The sequence below is a fragment of the Oncorhynchus keta genome, chromosome 19, assembly GCF_023373465.1.
Source record: "Oncorhynchus keta strain PuntledgeMale-10-30-2019 chromosome 19, Oket_V2, whole genome shotgun sequence".
NCBI lineage: Eukaryota > Metazoa > Chordata > Actinopteri > Salmoniformes > Salmonidae > Oncorhynchus > Oncorhynchus keta.
In genome coordinates this window covers 13,309,389-13,330,497 of record NC_068439.1, presented here as the reverse complement: position 1 = coordinate 13,330,497, position 21,109 = coordinate 13,309,389, and the positions used below count along the sequence as shown (strand labels likewise).

The window sequence follows — 21,109 nt, the reverse complement described above, 5'->3', positions numbered from 1 at the left end:
AAATTACCATTCATTGTTATGAAATTACCATTCATTGTTATGAAATTACCATTCAATGTTATGAAATTACCATTCATTGTTATGAAATTACCATTCATTGTTATGAAATTACCATTCATTGTTATGAAATTACCATTCATTGTTATGAAATTACCATTCATTGTTATGAAATTACCATTCATTGTTATGAAATTACCATTCAATGTTATGAAATTACCATTCATTGTTATGAAATTACCATTCATTGTTATGAAATTACCATTCAATGTTATGAAATTACCATTCAATGTTATGAAATTACCATTCATTGTTATGAAATTACCATTCATTGTTATGAAATTCTCGCAGCCTCGTGACAAAATGTGTAGAAAGAAGAAAATTATCTTTAAAACTGCAACATTGTCTCTTAGCCTCATACCAAAATGTGTAGACTAGCATTATAAAACTGCACATTGGAGATCGGTGCCCCAGGGCCCCAAATGTGGTAGTCCGGCTCTGTATATCTAAAATATATATATACACTGATTGTTTCAAGCAAAACTACAAAAACTATTGCTGATGGTGAACCTGAACGATGGAACTAAAATCCATCCGTTCAGCGGGTAGCCTATAGCCAGATCAGAGTTGTGTCTCCACTAGCTTAGCTTACTTTCATTCCAGTAAAACACCATTTTCAACAGCGCATCGATAACAATAAACTTAATGACTTGTAGACCAATGACTGTCAACACAGTTACATGCAGTTCAACACTGAAGAGAAGGATGTGTCAGTTGTCACAAAAGATGAGATGTATTTTCAGAAGGTAGATCTTTTCAGTGAATCTGTGATCTGTAATGTTTAAATCGATTCTCTGACAAAGCATGCTACATTTGGATGGGTTTGAGGTCCGGGGACTGATGCAGTCACATCTTAAACATTTGATTTGGCAAACGATGCGTAGGCCTATCAGTGAATCGTTATATATATATATATATATATAATTATAAAATATTATAAATGATAAAATATGGATTATTCTCTATAACAACCTGGCTGAGCAGACTTCAATGGGGTGAGAAAGCCTTTCCGAAAACAGGACTTGAGTCACACAACAAGATAAATGATCTGTACTAAGAGAAAGATGAGCAGTTACCCTGACCAGTTATTTGACTACAACCAAAACAACCTCTATTGCTTCCTTTCACAACCATATGAATGACATATTTCATGCATAGCAGGAAATTGCAGAACGAGACAAATCGACCATAAAGTGTGAGTTGAGTTGCATGTGTGGTAAGAGTTTAGTGTGGGGTTTATTGTGGCTTGCTGCTCTTAAATTCAGTCGATGAATAATGTAAGTTATTTAACAAGCACACACGCGCGCACACACACACACACACACACACACACACACACACACACACACACACACACACACACACACACACACACACACACACACACACACACACACACACACACACACACACACACACACACACACACACACACACACACACACACACAACCCTTTAGTAGGCCAAAGGTAAAGATGATTTTATGCATCATAAATTGTCAATAGCTCAGGAGTTATGGTAGGCTTCATCCTAATTTATTCAACTCATGTGCTGTATTGTTCACACAGAAATATTTTATCAAATGTATTCAGATTAAACTTTCATCAAATAGCCCATAGGCCTACAGTGCTATTTGAGGATTTAAATCTTGGAAACAGCTATATTTGTAGAATACAGTAGATGTACATGCATAAAGTTAGGGACAGGCTGTGTGTACATACATACAGTCAACAATGTACCTAATGGAGGGCTTTTCTCCAAGGTAAAGACAAAGAAAAATACTTGCTTACATTGCAAGACAGAGCATTCAATATTATTACAGTATAATAAACATGCTATGTTACTACAGCTGAACCACCGTAGCCTAAACACAACACGGATCTGGGGAAACGATCAGGACCACAGTAACTACGCAGTAATTGATTGGTTTAAAACACTCAATGTGTCTGGTGCTGTAGCCTAGTGAACCGTGTTGATCTCATTCCCCGAACCATCACATCACTGCGGCTTACGACACCCAAATGCAACAACAGTCAGACACTGATAAGTCCATCTCTATAGGCCACCAACACAAACACAGCAGTAAGTCAGGACACTGATAAGTCCATCTCTATAGGCCACCAACACAAACACAGCAGTAAGTCAGGACACTGATAAGTCCATCTCTATAGGCCACCAACACAAACACAGCAGTAAGTCAGGACACTGATAAGTCCATCTCTAAAGACCAACACAAACACAGCAGCCAGTCAGGACACTGATAAGTCCATCTCTATAGGCCACCAACACAAACACAGCAGTAAGTCAGGACACTGATAAGTCCATCTCTATAGGCCACCAACACAAACACAGCAGTAAGTCAGGACACTGATAAGTCCATCTCTATAGGCCACCAACACAAACACAGCAGTAAGTCAGGACACTGATAAGTCCATCTCTATAGACCACCAACACAAACACAGCAGTAAGTCAGGACACTGATAAGTCCATCTCTATAGGCCACCAACACAAACACAGCAGTAAGTCAGGACACTGATAAGTCCATCTCTATAGGCCACCAACACAAACACAGCAGTAAGTCAGGACACTGATAAGTCCATCTCTAAAGACCAACACAAACACAGCAGCCAGTCAGGACACTGATAAGTCCATCTCTAAAGACCAACACAAACACAGCAGCCAGTCAGGACACTGATAAGTCCATCTCTAAAGACCAACACAAACACAGCAGCCAGTCAGGACACTGATAAGTCCATCTCTAAAGACCAACACAGCCCTCCTCTGGCAGCCAGTCAGGACACTGATAAGTCCATCTCTAAAGACCAACACAGCCCTCCTCTGGCAGCCAGTCAGGACACTGATAAGTCCATCTCTAAAGACCAACACAGCCCTCCTCTGGCAGCCAGTCAGGACACTGATAAGTCCATCTCTAAAGACCAACACAGCCCTCCTCTGGCAGCCAGTCAGGACACTGATAAGTCCATCTCTAAAGACCAACACAGCCCTCCTCTGGCAGCCAGTCAGGACACTGATAAGTCCATCTCTAAAGACCAACACAGCCCTCCTCTGGCAGCCAGTCAGGACACTGATAAGTCCATCTCTATAGACCAACACAGCCCTCCTCTGGCAGCCAGTCAGGACACTGATAAGTCCATCTCTAAAGACCAACACAGCCCTCCTCTGGCAGCCAGTCAGGACACTGATAAGTCCATCTCTAAAGACCAACACAGCCCTCCTCTGGCAGCCAGTCAGGACACTGATAAGTCCATCTCTAAAGACCAACACAGCCCTCCTCTGGCAGCCAGTCAGGAAACTGATAAGTCCATCTCTAAAGACCAACACAGCCCTCCTCTGGCAGCCAGTCAGGACACTGATAAGTCCATCTCTATAGACCAACACAGCCCTCCTCTGGCAGCCAGTCAGGACACTGATAAGTCACAGCACTCCTCTGGCAGCCAGTCAGGACACTGATAAGTCCATCTCTATAGACCAACACAGCCCTCCTCTGGCAGCCAGTCAGGACACTGATAAGTCCATCTCTATAGACCAACACAGCCCTCCTCTGGCAGCCAGTCAGGACACTGATAAGTCCATCTCTATAGACCAACACAGCCCTCCTCTGGCAGCCAGTCAGGACACTGATAAGTCCATCTCTATAGACCAACACAGCCCTCCTCTGGCAGCGCTCTAAACAAAAAGGACTTGTGTTGATCCATATCTAAAAGGAAGGAGGGGGAGGCCTTGCCTTGGCTACACTGCCTGGTGAATGTTTTTGGCAGAGGAACACGCCGCATGTCAACCGAACCAGGCTCACTCTCTCTTGCATCTGATTAGCATCCATCATGAACTAATGTAAACTTGGCCCTGTGTGACATGCAGGCAAACGGTGGCAAACCGACCAATGAGGAGCAGACTGCTGGAGAACAAAGAGTCAGTGACTCCAGCCCGACAGCTTCAGTAAGGGACTGATATTAAATCAACAACGTCATACGTCTTTGTCTCCACCCGTAATGGCACTTGGTCGTCAACACCATACCTTCTAACTCACAACAAGTGGCATTCTCCCACCTCCCCTCCTCCCCCCATCCATCATTACCCTCCTCCTCCTCTCACAACAACAAGTGAACAATTACAATTCTCCCACCTCCCCTCCTCCCTCCATCCATCCTCTCCTCCATCCAGCCTTCCCCTCCCACCAACCCACCCGCTCCTCCTCCCTCCCACCCCCTCCTCCCTTCCACCCTCATCCATCCCTCCATCCCCTCCTCCCTCCCTCCATCCATCCATCCCCTCCTCCTTCTCTCACAACAACAAGTGAACAATTGGCATTCTCCCACCCCCTCCTCCATCCATCCCCTCCTCCCTCCATGCCCTCCTCCTTCCCTCACAACAAGTCAACAAGTGGCTATCCCCCCCTCCTCCCCAAAAGCATGGTGATTATTTGACATTCTGGGCATCTAGCCAGAGCTCCAGATTCTTCTCTGAGCCACGCTCTGTTACTATGGCTGCTACAGCAGCTGCTTTCTGGGCGACGTGATCATCTTCAGTTACACATCTCTCACACCTCCTTCCGCCCTCCTCGCCTCTGCCCCATGATTCTGTCCACATCTTGTCTATCAACATTATGGAGACTGACAGTGTTGTGTTCGAGACCAGACCAAGATCGGAGACCTGTTTGATTGAGTGTGTGGACAGGTGTCTTTTATACAGGTAATGAGTTCAAACAGGTGCAGTTAAAACAGGTAACGAGTGGAGAACAGCAGGGCTTCTTAAAGAAAAACTAACAGGTCTGTGAGAGCCGGAATTCTTACTGGTTGGTAGGTGATCAAATACTTGTGTCATGCAATAAAATGCAAATTAATTACTTAAAAATCATACAATGTGATTTTCTGGATTTTTGTTTTAGATTCCGTCTCTCACAGTTGAAGTGTACCAATGATACAAAATTACAGACCTCTACATGCTTTGTAAGTAGGAAAACCTGCAAAATCGGCAGTGTATCAAATACTTGTTCTCCCCACTGTGTATATATATATATATATATAAATAAGTTGATTAATCGGTATCATCTTTTTTTGGTCCTCCAATAATCAGTATCAGCTTTGAAAAATCATAATCGTTGCCTCTAATATGAATACAGGCACTACGACATCTTGCATTTCTGTCGTTCCATGAAGATATAATACTTGCATTTGTTGGTATCCATATGCCTGTTTCGTTCACTGTGCATTCCAGTGACTGAACATGCTTGGATCAATCCCCAAATACGTATTTATAGGCTACATTCACAATAACACAAGATACATGATCTAATAATCCTGCTTGTTATCCTCTTAAATATATCACACCTCTTAAATATATCACAATGCATCACAGTATATTATTTTAAAACGCAGTGTTATCCAACAGCCACATGCATTCCCCTCTCATAATAGGAGCTGTTTTCCTAGTAGTTGTTGGTTATAAGGAACCGCCAGGCAAGCAACCGCTTACCAGACCATAGTTGTTGTGAAAGCATTAAATCGTCAGGCTTGGAACTTTCTAATGCAGGCAATTAGGTTACTCTCATATCAAGAAAAAAAACACATTGATATTTAGGAAGACAACGTCCAACCCAGCGTGGCATAACATATGACATATGCTATTTTATTCTAAATTAGTTATCCTACAATTGAACAAAATTATTATTTCAATGCAATGACAGGTCAATGCTGATGAATTGCCATTGTGTACAATCTGGGACCGGTTAATTACATCAACGCTACGGAGCGTGTGTTGTTTACCTCGGCGACCCACTAAGATAGGCCATGTAAACACTGCGCTGGCCCTAACATAATCATTCAACGGGAACCCCTTTGTCCTCCTGTGTGTGATGCTAAATATGTTGACAGTCCATTGTTAACATTCAATCAGCACCATAACAGAAAGAAAATCACCTGGATTCTTCTGGTTGTGTTACTGTCTGCCCATCATTGAAATGGCTTGTTGCAGCGGCAGACAATGCGTGTAACACCTGTTTCACTGTAAAGTCTACACCTGTTGTAGTCCGCGCATGTGACCAATAAAATGGTATTTGATCAAATGTTCCCGTTCTATCTGTGCACGAGGCGATTAAACGCTGCACAACACCGCTGCACAACATTAACAGCCGGCTCCCCGGCCACACACACACACACAGTCACACACACACACACACACACACACACACACACACAGTCACACACACACACACACACACACACACACACACACACACACACACACACACACACACACACACACACACCTTCAAGCTCGATCTGAGCGGTCCTTTCGCCGTCGTTTGGTTGAAGCCCACCGCTATCTCGTCCTCTGAGAATTCTTTCAGGCTTCCGTCTTGCATTAACACCATGTAGACATTACGCCGGGGTCCGGTTGAAACGTCTCTGTTTTCCTGCTGCTTGACAGCCTGTACAAGTCCTGTCAACGGAGCCCCGTCCCCTGTCGGACTCGGCGTAAACACCCGGCTCCCCAGGATCGAACGCTTTACCAAACGCCTCGTATGCATAGCGGTAAATGTTTAACACCGAATTTGAAGTGGTAAATATCTATCGATGGACGTCGAATTAGCTCAAATTGATACTGTAAACACGGACATTAAAACACAACACCGAAGCGGATAGACTATACTCTGCTGCTACCACGGTTCAAAACGAATGATATTCGAAAGTACGAATATGTGTAGGAAAAGCAACAAGCACCGATTAAGGAATGCATGAAAGCGAGTCATTCCCCGCCAAATAACCTCTTCAACCGACCGGCTTTCGATTTTTCTTCGTTCGATCTGTTTGTTTTCCTGACTGTCCCCGCTAAACTCACGAGAAAGCACAAAAAGACGGAACAGCCAAACATTCTCGGACCGACAATGACATTTGTACAGCAATCTTTAAACCCAACAAAATGGCTTTGCCAATATACAAACAAAGCGATAAATGTTGGTCTACCCGAAATATAATTCAAATTTCACACATATTTTACACCGGTTTGCCATTTGACAGGATGAAATTTGCTGAAATAGCCGCGTAAAGTGACTCCGGATCCAGATTTGAGAAAATCCAGTTCGTAGCCGAATGCCAGGAGCCAGCGTCTGTACCGGCGGAATGCTGCCTATAAACATGTGCGGTCCAGCGGCCGAGTCCAGCTCCCATTGGTCCGCAGAGCACACGCCTCCATTGGGCTACGCTCCCTTTTCTGTGTCAGTTTCGCTCCAACAGAAGGTAAATGAATCCGGAAAGGATGCTCCATTCAAAACAATGACGCAAGGATGGAGAGAAGCGGAGAAAAGGTGGAGGGAGGGGTTCGATGAGAGTAGAAAAAGAGGGAGAATGTAGCGAAAAGAAAAACTTAAACCAGCCAGGCTCGGTATGGATTGTTGAGAAGCCAGTGTTACGATGTCTCTAAAAGCAAATCTAAGCCCTGTATTATTCTGTACACCTGGCTTAGCCTGCATAAAGTGTTATTTTAGGAGCTATGAAAGCCATTATGTAAAAGCATTGCTCCTGGATCTATAAGGCATCACGTAATCAACCAAATCAATCAAATGTATTTCTGAAGCCCTTTTTTACATCAGATGATGTCACAAGGTGCTTCTTTTTCTCACCTTTATTTAACCAGGTAGACCAGTTGAGAACACCTTTATTTAACCAGGTAGACCAGTTGAGAACAGCTTTATTTAACCAGGTAGACCAGTTGAGAACACCTTTATTTAACCAGGTAGACCAGTTGAGAACAGCTTTATTTAACCAGGTAGACCAGTTGAGAACACCTTTATTTAACCAGGTAGACCAGTTGAGAACACCTTTATTTAACCAGGTAGACCAGTTGAGAACACCTTTATTTAACCAGGTAGACCAGTTGAGAACACCTTTATTTAACCAGGTAGACCAGTTGAGAACAGCTTTATTTAACCAGGTAGACCAGTTGAGATCACCTTTATTTAACCAGGTAGACCAGTTTTTCTCACCTTTATTTAACCAGGTAGACCAGTTGAGAACGCCTTTATTTAACCAGGTAGACCAGTTGAGAACGCCTTTATTTAACCAGGTAGACCAGTTGAGAACACCTTTATTTAACCAGGTAGACCAGTTGAGAACAGCTTTATTTAACCAGGTAGACCAGTTGAGATCACCTTTATTTAACCAGGTAGACCAGTTGAGAACACCTTTATTTAACCAGGTAGACCTTTCATTTAACCAGGTAGACCAGTTGAGAACACCTTTATTTAACCAGGTAGACCAGTTGAGAACACCTTTATTTAACCAGGTAGACCAGTTGAGAACACCTTTATTTAACCAGGTAGACCAGTTGAGAACACCTTTATTTAACCAGGTAGACCAGTTGAGAACACCTTTATTTAACCAGGTAGACCAGTTGAGAACACCTTTATTTAACCAGGTAGACCAGTTGAGAACACCTTTATTTAACCAGGTAGACCAGTTGAGAACACCTTTATTTAACCAGGTAGACCAGTTGAGAACACCTTTATTTAACCAGGTAGACCAGTTGAGAACACCTTTATTTAACCAGGTAGACCAGTTGAGAACGCCTTTATTTAACCAGGTAGACCAGTTGAGAACACCTTTATTTAACCAGGTAGACCAGTTGAGAACACCTTTATTTAACCAGGTAGACCAGTTGAGAACGCCTTTATTTAACCAGGTAGACCAGTTGAGAACACCTTTATTTAACCAGGTTTGAGAACACCTTTATTTAACCAGGTAGACCAGTTGAGAACGCCTTTATTTAACCAGGTAGACCAGTTGAGAACAACTTTATTTAACCAGGTAGACCAGTTGAGAACACCTTTATTTAACCAGGTAGACCAGTTGAGATCACCTTTATTTAACCAGGTAGACCAGTTGAGAACGCCTTTATTTAACCAGGTAGACCAGTTGAGAACACCTTTATTTAACCAGGTAGACCAGTTGAGAACGCCTTTATTTAACCAGGTAGACCAGTTGAGAACACCTTTATTTAACCAGGTAGACCAGTTGAGAACACCTTTATTTAACCAGGTAGACCAGTTGAGAACACCTTTATTTAACCAGGTAGACCAGTTGAGAACGCCTTTATTTAACCAGGTAGACCAGTTGAGAACAACTTTATTTAACCAGGTAGACCAGTTGAGATCACCTTTATTTAACCAGGTAGACCAGTTGAGAACACCTTTATTTAACCAGGTAGACCAGTTGAGATCACCTTTATTTAACCAGGTAGACCAGTTGAGAACGCCTTTATTTAACCAGGTAGACCAGTTGAGAACAGCTTTATTTAACCAGGTTTAGATTTAAACCAGGTAGACCAGTTGAGAACACCTTTATTTAACCAGGTAGACCAGTTGAGAACGCCTTTATTTAACCAGGTAGACCAGTTGAGAACAGCTTTATTTAACCAGGTAGACCAGTTGAGAACACCTTTATTTAACCAGGTAGACCAGTTGAGAACACCTTTATTTAACCAGGTAGACCAGTTGAGAACACCTTTATTTAACCAGGTAGACCAGTTGAGAACACCTTTATTTAACCAGGTAGACCAGTTGAGAACACCTTTATTTAACCAGGTAGACCAGTTGAGAACACCTTTATTTAACCAGGTAGACCAGTTGAGAACACCTTTATTTAACCAGGTAGACCAGTTGAGAACACCTTTATTTAACCAGGTAGACCAGTTGAGAACGCCTTTATTTAACCAGGTAGACCAGTTGAGAACAAGTTCTCATTTACAACTGCGACCTGGCCAAGATAAAGCAAAGCAGTGTGACACAAACAACAACACAGAGTTACACATGCAATAAACAAACATACAGTCAATAACACAATAGAAAAGTCTGTATACAGTGTGTGCAAATTACATTTCTATACAGAAACCCAGCCTAAAACCCCAAACAGCAAGCAATGCAGATGTAGAGGCACATCTGTTGTTTTCGGCGCATGTTGTATTCGGTGCACGTGACAAATACACTTTGATTTGATTTGACTGTGGCTAGGGAAAACTCCCCTAGAGAGGAACCAGGCTATGAGGGGTGGCCAGTCCTCTTCTGGCTGTGCCTGGTGGAGATTATAACAGAACATGGCCAAGATGTTCAAATGTTTATAGATGACCAGCATGGTCAAACAATAATAAAGTAATTCATTTGATGATGACTATCAGAGAAATGGGTCAGAAATCTCTCCATCGCCATAGTCACACAAAATCAAGCCTATCCAACTGAGCTACAACACTAACTGGTTGCACTTTATAAGGCACTGTTTCAACTGGGTAGGCTAAGAAGCCAACTAAACAGAATACCTGATATATGTGGACATCCCTTCAAATTAGTGGATTTGGCTATTTCAGCCATGCCAGGTACTGACACAGCACACAGCCATGCAATCTCCTTAGTGAACATTGGCAGTAGAATGGCCTTACCGAAGAGATCAGTGACTTGCAATGTGGCACCATCATAGGATGCCACCGTTCCAACTATTTCTGCCCTGCTAGAGCAGGTCAACTGTAAGTGCTGTTATTGTGAAATGGAAACGTCTAGTAGCATCAACGGCTCAGGCGCAAAGTGGTAGGCCATACAGACTCACAGAACAGGACCGTAGAGTGCTGAAGCATGTAACGCGTAAAAATCACCTAACCTCGGTTGCAACACTCACTACCCAGTTCCAAACTAGGAGAAATATCAGCACAAGAACTGTTCGTCGGGAGCTTCATGAAATGGGTTTCCATTGCCAAGCAGCCGTACACAAGCCTAAGATCCCCATGCGCAATGCAAAGCGTGGTGTTAAGCTCGCCACCATTGGACTCTGGAGCAGTGGAAATGCGTTCTCTGGAGTGATGAATCACGGGTCGCCATCTGGCAGTCTAACAAACGAAACTGGGTTTGGCGGTTTCCAAGAGAACACTATCTGCCCGAATGCATAGTGCCAACTGTAAAGTTTGGTGGATGAGGAATAATGGTCTGTTTTTTATGGTTCGGGCCCCTTAGTTCCAGTGACGATTCTGTGCTTCCATCTTTGTGGCAACAGCAATGTTCCAACATCTAGTGGAAAGCCTTCCCAGAAGAGTGGAGGCTGTTATCGCAGCAAAGGGGGGCACGTCCATATTAATGCCCATGATTTTGGAATGAGATGATCAGGTGTCCGCATACTGTTGGTCATGTAGTGAAGTACAAGTGGGGTCTAGTGGTGCTTTGGATATTTCCCTCTCAATTCCTCAGAATATGTAGGCCTGCTGTGAAATCAAAGTGCTACCTAGTGTAATACTGCTCCCTCTTTTGGTCAGAGTAGGCCTAACACCCTTTCCACCCAGATAAAAACCCAGATAAAACTATTTTGCTTTGTAATAATGCTGCATCTGAGCCTGTTTTACAGCTAACATGACGAACCAGACTTACAAACAATAAATGCAATACTGTTGCAAATAGCCAGTCAATGTAGCAGCTTAAATGTGTAAAAACACCATTCTCTTCTGCATGCTTTCTTCACAAAAAAAAAAAAAACACGTACTTGTGATATATGTTTTAATATTTTCCATTTATGGTCATAAAATATTTACATGCATACACAGGAAGCCAGACGGAATCTTATGACAGATGTGCTCATAACTGCCAAAGAAAGCATTGCTCTGGATGTATCCCAAATGACAGCCGATTCCCCATGCCTGTATAATGCACTATTTTTGACCAGAGCCCGAAGTAGCGCACCACATAGACAATAGGGTGCCATTTGGGAGACAGTCACCACAATGAAAGATGATGGTAAGGAATTCTCTGCTGCTTGTTGAGAATGCATTGTCTCATTATGAGAGTGGGCTGAATGAGAGGGTGCTATCCCTCATTATTACAGTGGGCTGAATGAGAAGGTGCTATGCCTCATTATTACAGTGGGCTGAATGAGAAGGTGCTATGCCTCATTATTAGAGTGGGCAGATTGAGAAGGTGCTATGCCTCATTATTAGAGTGGGCTGAATGAGAGAGTGCCATGCCTCATTATTACAGTGGGCTGAATGAGAGGTTGCTATGCCTCATTATTACAGTGGGCTGAATGAGAGGGTGCCATGCCTCATTATTACAGTGGGCTGAATGAGAAGGTGCTATGCCTCATTATTACAGTGGGCTGAATGAGAGGGTGCCATGCTTCATTATTACAGTGGGCTGAATGAGAGGTTGCTATGCCTCATTATTACAGTGGGCTGAATGAGAGGGTGCCATGCCTCATTATTACAGTGGGCTGAATGAGAGGGTGCTATGCCTCATTATTACAGTGGGCTGAATGAGAGGGTGCCATGCCTCATTATTACAGTGGGCTGAATGAGAGGTTGCTATGCCTCATTATTACAGTGGGCTGAATGAGAGGGTGCCATGCCTCATTATTAGAGTGGGCTGAATGAGATTGTGCTATGCCTCATTATTACAGTGGGCTGAATGAGAGGGTGCCATGCCTCATTATTAGAGTGGGCTGAATGAGAGGGTGCCATGCCTCATTATTACAGTGGGCTGAATGAGAAGGTGCTATGCCTCATTATTAGAGTGGGCAGATTGAGAAGGTGCTATGCCTCATTATTAGAGTGGGCTGAATGAGAGGTTGCTATGCCTCATTATTCGAGTGGGCTGAATGAGAGGGTGCCATGCCTCATTATTAGAGTGGGCTGAATGAGAGGGTGCCATGCCTCATTATTAGAGTGGGCTGAATGAGAGGTTGCTATGCCTCATTATTACAGTGGGCTGAATGAGAAGGTTGCTATGTCTCATTATTAGAGTGGGCTGAATGAGAGGTTGCTATGTCTCATTATTAGAGTGGGCTGAATGAGAAGGTTGCTATGTCTCATTATTAGAGTGGGCTGAATGAGAGGTTGCTATGCCTCATTATTACAGTGGGCTGAATGAGAAGGTGCTATGCCTCATTATTAGAGTGGGCTGAATGAGAGGTTGCTATGTCTCATTATTAGAGTGGGCTGAATGAGAAGGTGCTATGCCTCATTATTAGAGTGGGCTGAATGAGAAGGTTGCTATGTCTCATTATTAGAGTGGGCTGAATGAGAAGGTTGCTATGTCTCATTATTAGAGTGGGCTGAATGAGAGGTTGCTATGTCTCATTATTAGAGTGGGCTGAATGAGAAGGTGCTATGCCTCATTATTAGAGTGGGCTGAATGAGAAGGTTGCTATGTCTCATTATTAGAGTGGGCTGAATGAGAAGGTGCTATGCCTCATTATTAGAGTGGGCTGAATGAGAAGGTGCTATGCCTCATTATTAGAGTGGGCTGAATGAGAAGGTTGCTATGTCTCATTATTAGAGTGGGCTGAATGAGAAGGTGCTATGCCTCATTATTAGAGTGGGCTGAATGAGAGGTTGCTATGTCTCATTATTAGAGTGGGCTGAATGAGAAGGTGCTATGCCTCATTATTAGAGTGGGCTGAATGAGAAGGTGCTATGTCTCATTATTAGAGTGGGCTGAATGAGAAGGTTGCTATGTCTCATTATTAGAGTGGGCTGAATGAGAAGGTTGCTATGTCTCATTATTAGAGTGGGCTGAATGAGAGGTTGCTATGTCTCATTATTAGAGTGGGCTCGATACTACCCCCACCTCCCCCTAACCCACTCACCCATCAGAGCGTGTGTGTGTGTGTGTGTTTGGTACCGCTGGTTTTGAGATTCTGCACTAACGCTCCTCTCTGACAGACCTTTTGTTATGGCATTTCTAGCGACACTATTATGTTTTAATGCTGGCATTCCCCTGCTACATGACTTAATCTGGAATCTGGACGGAAGACCATGTATCATGTTATTTCATTCAAGTTAATCACAAAGACAATTAAATGTGTGTAAATGTAGTGTGTTGGGAAGGCACCTGCTTTTCTCTCTTACTGAAATGTATATCATCTTTAATGCACATTTATCAATTGTGGCTAATTTAAAGGGGTCAGTCCTTTCTCTTCTTATTGAATATCATTCATGAATCTAATATCAGTAAACCTGGGTGCTGGATTTGTCGTCAACAAGCTTATACAAACTCAAACATGTTTAATGAAATATGCACTCACTCACTCTGCGTACAACAATAATGTCCAATATTGAGATAACAGAGAAATGGGATGGAAAATAGGCTAATATCAGTGTTTTCCTGTCGAACGTAGATATCATCAATGCAATAGCTAGTTATTCACAGTCAGAATTTACTCGCTTAGTCTGAAAATAAACACCACACAACAATATTCAGTCAGACATTAATTCATTTTCTGTTCTTAAAAAAAAAAAGTAGCAGCTTCAACCTTCATGTTTTAAAAAGCTTTAAAACACCACAATGTACCATATTAATAAGATGAAAGTACAAAATAACCAATGCGTCGGTGTCCTGGTTAATTAAACAGAACACAGAACCCAAAACATGTGTGAGCCACCATTCAATCACAAACCGTATCTTATCAACAATAGTTGGGTCACAGTCCGAGTGAGGGGCACACTTGTCCTATTGAATACCCTTCAAATGACACCGTGGACTTACTGCACTGTCGGTGGTTTCATAGCCACTATAAACCAGTCCACATCACAGTCATACATACCACAAAATATACTTTACCATTCGCAAATTCATACAATAACTGTGTAATAAATGGATAAAATAGTTCTCTAACTATATACAGGCCTCGGTTGGCATGTCGTCACATGATGCTGTAATAGTGCTAGTTAAAATATTCAAATTGTGCCCATGAAGGGGTAAATATACTGAGTGAACAAAACATTAGGAACACCTGCTCTTTCCATGACAGACTGACCAGGTGAAAGCTATGATCCCCTATTGTATCCACTTCAATCAGTGTAGATGAAGGGGAGGAGACAGGTTAAAGAAGGATTTTTAAGCCTTGAGACAATTGAGACATGGATTGTGTACAGAACGTGTGCTATTATGAGAGCGAATGGGCAAGACAAAAAATGTAAGTGCCTTTGAACAGGATATGGTAGTAGATGCCTTTGAACAGGATATGGTAGTAGGTGACTTTGAACAGGATATGGTAGTAGGTGCCTTTGAACAGGATATGGTAGTAGGTGCCTTTGAACAGGATATGGTAGTAGGTGCCTTTGAACAGGATATGGTAGTAGGTGCCTTTGAACAGGATATGGTAGTAGGTGCCTTTGAACAGGATATGGTAGTAGGTGCCTTTGAACAGGATATGGTAGTAGGTGCCTTTGAACAGGATATGGTAGTAGGTGCCTTTGAACAGGATATGGTAGTAGGTGCCTTTGAACAGGATATGGTAGTAGGTGCCTTTGAACGGGGTGTGGTAGTAGGTGCCTTTGAACAGGATATGGTAGTAGGGGCCTTTGAACAGGATATGGTAGTAGGTGCCTTTGAACAGGATATGGTAGTAGGTGCCTTTGAACAGGATATGGTAGTAGGGGCCTTTGAACAGGATATGGTAGTAGGTGCCTTTGAACGGGGTGTGGTAGTAGGTGCCTTTGAACAGGATATGGTAGTAGGGGCCTTTGAACAGGATATGGTAGTAGGGGCCTTTGAACAGGATATGGTAGTAGGTGCCTTTGAACGGGGTTTGGTAGTAGGTGCCTTTGAACAGGATATGGTAGTAGGTGCCTTTGAACAGGATATGGTAGTAGGTGCCTTTGAACAGGATATGGTAGTAGGTGCCTTTGAACAGGATATGGTAGTAGGTGCCTTTGAACGGGGTATGGTAGTAGGTGCCGGGTGCACCTGTTTGTGTCAAGAACTGCAACGCTGCTGGGTTTTTCACGCTCAACAGTTTCCTGTGTGTATCAAGAATGGTCCACCACCCACCTTGTAGAGTCCATGCCCCGACGAATTGAGGCTGTTCTGGGGGCAAAAAGGGGTTTAACTCAATATTAGGAAGTTGTTCCTAATGTTTTGTCCACTCAGTGTATTTAGGATGAAGCTGCTATAAGCTCTGTACACAAGCTGTACCATAACGTTTTTTGACACTTTGTGCTTTAGAATAATTTTCTGAAATATTAAAACAGACCGTACATTAGGGTAAGCAGAAACATAAACACTCCATTCAAACACATAATATACACCTTCATCAAATCAGATGCATTAACACACACAGTTTTGCTGTTGCATATTGTCACATTGAGAGAATACAAGTATTTTAAATACATTTTGAATCCTGTGAAGAAATATACAAAAGAAAAACAACTGAGTTGAACAAATTCTCACAAGATGTTAAGAAGAAATCACAACATTGATAGATATGGTCTCACCATTGTTTGTCTTGTTTTTGAACAAATAAGTCCTTTTTTAAAAGTCATAATCATTTATGAGTACCTTGACTACTACTTTATTACCACGGCAACCTACTTCTTCTCTTTATCCCGTGTACAGAACAAAAGCTCTTAAAGTTTCCCTCATAAACAAACACCCTTCCTGATATCCTTTAAATCACACAATCATCTTGAAATAAATAGGAATTTGATCAAACGGTTGACATGTGAAATGTTTTTAAAATGCTTTAGAAACTAAAACAAACCGTTCTATTTTGAGTTTAGATGTCTAAACTTGCTGCTACTTATTGTTTCAATAGTATGTAAGTACACATATCTCACATTTCTCATATATCTCTCATATCTACCATATCTCTCATATCTCTCAGATCTGTCATATCTCTCAGATCTCTCATATCTATCATATCTCTCAGATCTCTCATATCTCTCAGATCTCTCATATCTCTCATCTCTCAGATCTCTCATATCTCTCATATCTCTCATCTCTCATATCTCTCATATCTCTCAGATCTCTCATATCTCTCATATCTCTCATATCTCTCATATCTCTCATATCTCTCATATCTCTCATATCTCTCAGATCTGTCATATCTCTCATATCTCTCATATCTCTCATATCTCTCATATCTCTCATATCTCTCATATCTCTCAGATCTCTCATATCTCTCATATCTCTCAGATCTCTCATATCTCTCAGATCTGTCATATCTATCATATCTCTCAGATCTCTCATATCTATCATATCTGTCATATCTCTCAGATCTGTCATATCTCTCATATCTCTCATATCTCTCATATCTCTCATCTCTCATATCTCTCATATCTCTCAGATCTCTCATATCTCTCATATCTGTCATCTCTCATATCTCTCATATCTATCATATCTATCATATCTCTCATATCTCTCATATCTGTCATATCTCTCATATCTCTCATATCTGTCATATCTCTCATATCTCTCATATCTGTCATATCTATCATCTCTCATATCTCTCATATCTATCATATCTGTCATATCTCTCATATCTGTCATCTCTCATATCTCTCATATCTATCATATCTATCATATCTCTCATATCTGTCATATCTGTCATATCTCTCTCATATCTATCATCTCTCATATCTCTCATATCTATCATATCTCTCATATCTCTCATATCTTTCATATCTCTCATATCTGCCATATCTCTCATATCTATCATATCTCTCATATCTCTCATATCTCTCATATCTCTCATATCTCTCATATCTCTCATATCTCTCATATCTCTCAGATCTCTCATGAAGTTCTGAATGAAACGGGGCACATAGGAAGGAAGAACGGATGATGTAAAAAGTGCCACTACATTGTGGGGAAACCTTTAAACTCATACCTTTATAGAACGACATTATGGCACAAAGACTAAGTGGTTTTCAATCAAAAGGCACTGACAAAATGGAACTGGCCAGTCAGCTTGTCACCAGCCTCATAACATTGACTCAATACGTAATGACTGGTTATAAATGCCTAGGAATGGATCACTCTGTAGTCTGATAAAGGGTTTATGATGGTGATGGATAATCACATTGACAGCAGTTGATGATAACAAAGAGGGCGGAGGCCAACAACTTGACAATGGACGGTGGTTTCATAGTTCAGTCATTTAAGGGCACCATGAATGGACGAGGGCTAGTTAAGATTATAGTTCAATCAGATAACCTCGGGCGGGGGGCACACCCAAACTGCACTGAGGGGGCAGTGAGCGGAAACCCTGAATTGGTGATAGATGGTAGGGTTGAAGGTTGTAGTTCAGAACCATGTGGTGGTGTCCCTCACATCAGGGCTGCTGGTTGTGGGTGAGGCTAGGAGTTAGGCTAATGGCTGTGGTTGAGGGTGAGGGTGAGACTAGGAGTTAGGCTAATGGCTGTGGTTGAGGGTGAGGGTGAGACTAGGAGTTAGGCTAATGGCTGGGATTGAGATTGAGACTAGGAGTTAGACTAATGGCTGGGGTTGAGGGTGAGGCTAGGAGTGAGGTTAATGGTTTAGGTTGAGGGTGAGGGTGAGGGTGAGGTTAGGAGTTAGGCTAATGGCTGGGGTTGAGGGTGAGGATAGGAGTGAGGTTCATGGCTGGGGTTGAGTGTGAGACTAGGAGTGAGGCTAATGGCTGGAGTTGAGGGTGAGACTAGGAGTTAGGCTAATGGCTGGGGTTGAGGGTGAGACTAGGAGTTAGGCTAATGGCTGGGGTTGAGGGTGAGACTAGGAGTTAGGCTAATGGCTGGGGTTGAGGGTGAGACTAGGAGTTAGGCTAATGGCTGGGGTTGAGGCTAGGAGTTAGGCTGGTGTTGAGGGTGAGGCTAGGAGTGAGGTTAATGGCTGGGGTGGAGGGTGAGGCTAGGAGTGAGATTAATGGCTGGGGTTGAGGGTGAGGCTAGGAGTGAGATAATGGCTGGGGTTGAGGGTGAGGCTAGGAGTGAGGTTAATGGCTGGGGTTGAGGGTGAGGCTAGGCTTTAGGGTCCATAGAGATTAATGGCTGGGGTTGAAGGGCAGTCTTAGGGATGAGATAATGGCTGGGGTTGAGGGTGAGGCTAGGAGTGAGATAATGGCTGGGATTGAGGGTGAGGCTAGAAGTGAGGTTAATGGCTGGGGTTGAGGGTGAGGCTAGGAGTGAGATTAATGGCTAGGGTTGAGGGTGAGGCTAGGAGTGAGGTTAATGGCTGGGGTGGAGGGTGAGGCCCCAGAGACTCAGGCTTTAGGGTCCATAGGCAGTCAGAGACGGGAGCTCTCCCTGTTCAACCCCAGGGCCAGCTCACCTACACTCTCATAGTCTGGCTCCTGAACCTGGTTCCCCAGCCCCAAGTCCTCTCCACTGGCAGTCTTAGGGATGTGGATGATCTCGTAGCCAGGCTCGATGCTCTCTGTGGGGGGTCCCTGGGGGTCTGACTCCCCCTCTCTGGGCTGGGGGTAGATGTCCCTGACGGTAGCGTAGAGATCACTGGAGGAATAATCGGGGACCAGACCCTTGATATCAGCAATGCTGCTGTAGTCACTCTCCTTCTCCTCCACATCTAGACCTGGCTTCCCCACCGTGGAGTACATGTCTGACAGCTGGAGAGAGAGAGACTGGGGGGGGCATCAGTGTGAACATCAAAGGCCTTTGTTTTATTTAGATGAGGTCACAGTGGGGCTGACATATCTAATAACCAGGTGAGGTCACAGTGAGGCTGACATATCTAATAACCAGGTGAGGTCACAGTGAGGCTGACATATCTAATAACCAGGTGAGGTCACAGTGAGGCTGACATATCTAATAACCAGGTGAGGTCACAGTGAGGCTGACATATCTAATAACCAGGTGAGGTCACAGTGAGGCTGACACTATCTAATAACCAGGTCTCTAATAACCAGGTGAGGTCACAGTGAGGCTGACATATCTAATAACCAGGTGAGGTCACAGAGAGGCTGACATATCTAATAACCAGGTGAGGTCACAGTGAGACTGACATATCTAATAACCAGGTGAGGTCACAGTGAGGCTGACATATCTAATAACCAGGTGAGGTCACAGTGAGACTGACATATCTAATAACCAGGTGAGGTCACAGTGAGACTGACATATCTAATAACCAGGTGAGGTCACAGTGAGGCTGACATATCTAATAACCAGGTGAGGTCACAGTGAGACTGACATATCTAATAACCAGGTGAGGTCACAGTGAGGCTGACATATCTAATAACCAGGTGAGGTCACAGTGAGGCTGACATATCTAATAACCAGGTGAGGTCACAGTGAGGCTGACATATCTAATAACCAGGTGAGGTCACAGTGAGGCTGACATATCTAATAACCAGGTGAGGTCACAGTGAGGCTGACATATCTAATAACCAGGTGAGGTCACAGTGAGGCTGACATATCTAATAACCAGGTGAGGTCACAGAGAGGCTGACATATCTAATAACCAGGTGAGGTCACAGTGAGGCTGACATATCTAATAACCAGGTGAGGTCACAGAGAGGCTGACATATCTAATAACCAGGTGAGGTCACAGTGAGGCTGACATATCTAATAACCAGGTGAGGTCACAGTGAGGCTGACATATCTAATAACCAGGTGAGGTCACAGAGAGGTGAGGTCACAGTGAGACTGACATATCTAATAACCAGGTGAGGTCACAGTGAGACTGACATATCTAATAACCAGGTGAGGTCACAGTGAGGCTGACATATCTAATAACCATGTGAGGTCACAGTGAGGCTGACATATCTAATAACCAGGTGAGGTCACAGTGAGGCTGACATATCTAATAACCAGGTGAGGTCACAGTGAGCCTGACATCTCTGTTACAAGTAATCTATATACTTTCTAAGCATCAATAGGGGAATGAGAACAGGATAGGGAGTTCAGCGGAGAGCCACCATCTTACCTCGCTCTCTGACACCACAGGGTTGTCTCGCCCCGGTGAGGTAGACAGCAGAAAGTCTAACTGTATAGAGAAGAAAACAAAAACTCACATTCATACTTTCCCGCTCATTAACACTCAACATAAAAACAATGTGCTGTGTTGTGGTTGTGCATACAGTACTTTAACACATTTGAGTTGAGCAGGTGCATATTATTTAGACAATCATTTAGCAGCGTTATTGTGTATAGCTGCTATATCCTGTCCCTTATGACCAGTGGGGAGAGTCATTCATCAACAACACATCGCTGACTGACATACAGAACACCTCTCTGTGGTGTCTAAAGACAACGTCAATATCAGAGATGGTGACTGGCCAGCTGCTACTTCACGTCT

The 21,109-nt window shown here is 43.1% G+C and overlaps 2 protein-coding genes and 3 long non-coding RNA genes across 39 annotated transcripts in view; 3 read left to right on the top strand and 2 right to left on the bottom strand.

Moving 5' to 3' along the window:
- Positions 1-7,171, bottom strand: part of LOC118380741 (zinc finger protein 704-like) — a 109,966-nt gene extending 102,795 nt beyond the window's left edge. For both annotated transcript variants that reach the window (XR_008070376.1, XM_052469661.1), the window contains exon 1: positions 6,344-7,171. Coding sequence is in view for 1 of the 2 variants with exons in the window: in XM_052469661.1 (XP_052325621.1) it covers positions 6,344-6,604 (261 nt within the window). In the remaining variant the exon portion in view is untranslated. The remainder of the gene's footprint in view (positions 1-6,343) is intronic.
- Positions 7,172-11,798: 4,627 nt separating this feature from the next.
- LOC127909240 (uncharacterized) lies at positions 11,799-13,757 on the top strand. Of its 28 annotated transcripts, none has more exons than XR_008070353.1 (8): positions 11,799-11,943; positions 12,172-12,246; positions 12,323-12,398; positions 12,437-12,513; positions 12,590-12,664; positions 12,703-13,085; positions 13,125-13,507; positions 13,546-13,757. It is a non-coding gene; the product is annotated as an uncharacterized LOC127909240 (long non-coding RNA). The 28 variants fall into 28 exon arrangements; XR_008070368.1 differs by having other exon boundaries at positions 12,323-12,513; positions 13,125-13,316; positions 13,355-13,507; XR_008070363.1 differs by lacking the exon at positions 12,437-12,513 and having other exon boundaries at positions 12,551-12,664; positions 12,779-13,085.
- A 4,345-nt stretch (positions 13,758-18,102) lies between these two features.
- LOC127909241 (uncharacterized) lies at positions 18,103-19,168 on the top strand. 4 transcript variants are annotated; one of them, XR_008070369.1, is made up of 3 exons: positions 18,103-18,251; positions 18,486-18,680; positions 18,949-19,049. It is a non-coding gene; the product is annotated as an uncharacterized LOC127909241 (long non-coding RNA). The 4 variants fall into 4 exon arrangements; XR_008070371.1 differs by lacking the exon at positions 18,486-18,680 and adding an exon at positions 18,681-18,790 and having other exon boundaries at positions 18,108-18,348; positions 19,023-19,168; XR_008070370.1 differs by lacking the exon at positions 18,486-18,680 and adding an exon at positions 18,681-18,790 and having other exon boundaries at positions 18,108-18,348; positions 18,949-19,061.
- The window catches only part of LOC118378553 (phosphoprotein associated with glycosphingolipid-enriched microdomains 1-like), a 106,972-nt gene continuing 104,774 nt past the window's right edge, over positions 18,912-21,109 (bottom strand). For all 4 annotated transcript variants that reach the window (XM_052469658.1, XM_052469657.1, XM_052469659.1 and 1 more), the window contains 2 exons: positions 20,738-20,797; positions 18,912-19,421 (listed from right to left, as the gene is read on the bottom strand). In XM_052469658.1, the coding sequence (XP_052325618.1) occupies positions 19,083-19,421; positions 20,738-20,797 (399 nt within the window). In that variant the 3' untranslated portion in view covers positions 18,912-19,082. The remainder of the gene's footprint in view (positions 19,422-20,737; positions 20,798-21,109) is intronic.
- Positions 19,507-20,430, top strand: LOC127909242 (uncharacterized). The gene is made up of 3 exons (XR_008070373.1): positions 19,507-19,673; positions 20,023-20,244; positions 20,356-20,430. It is a non-coding gene; the product is annotated as an uncharacterized LOC127909242 (long non-coding RNA).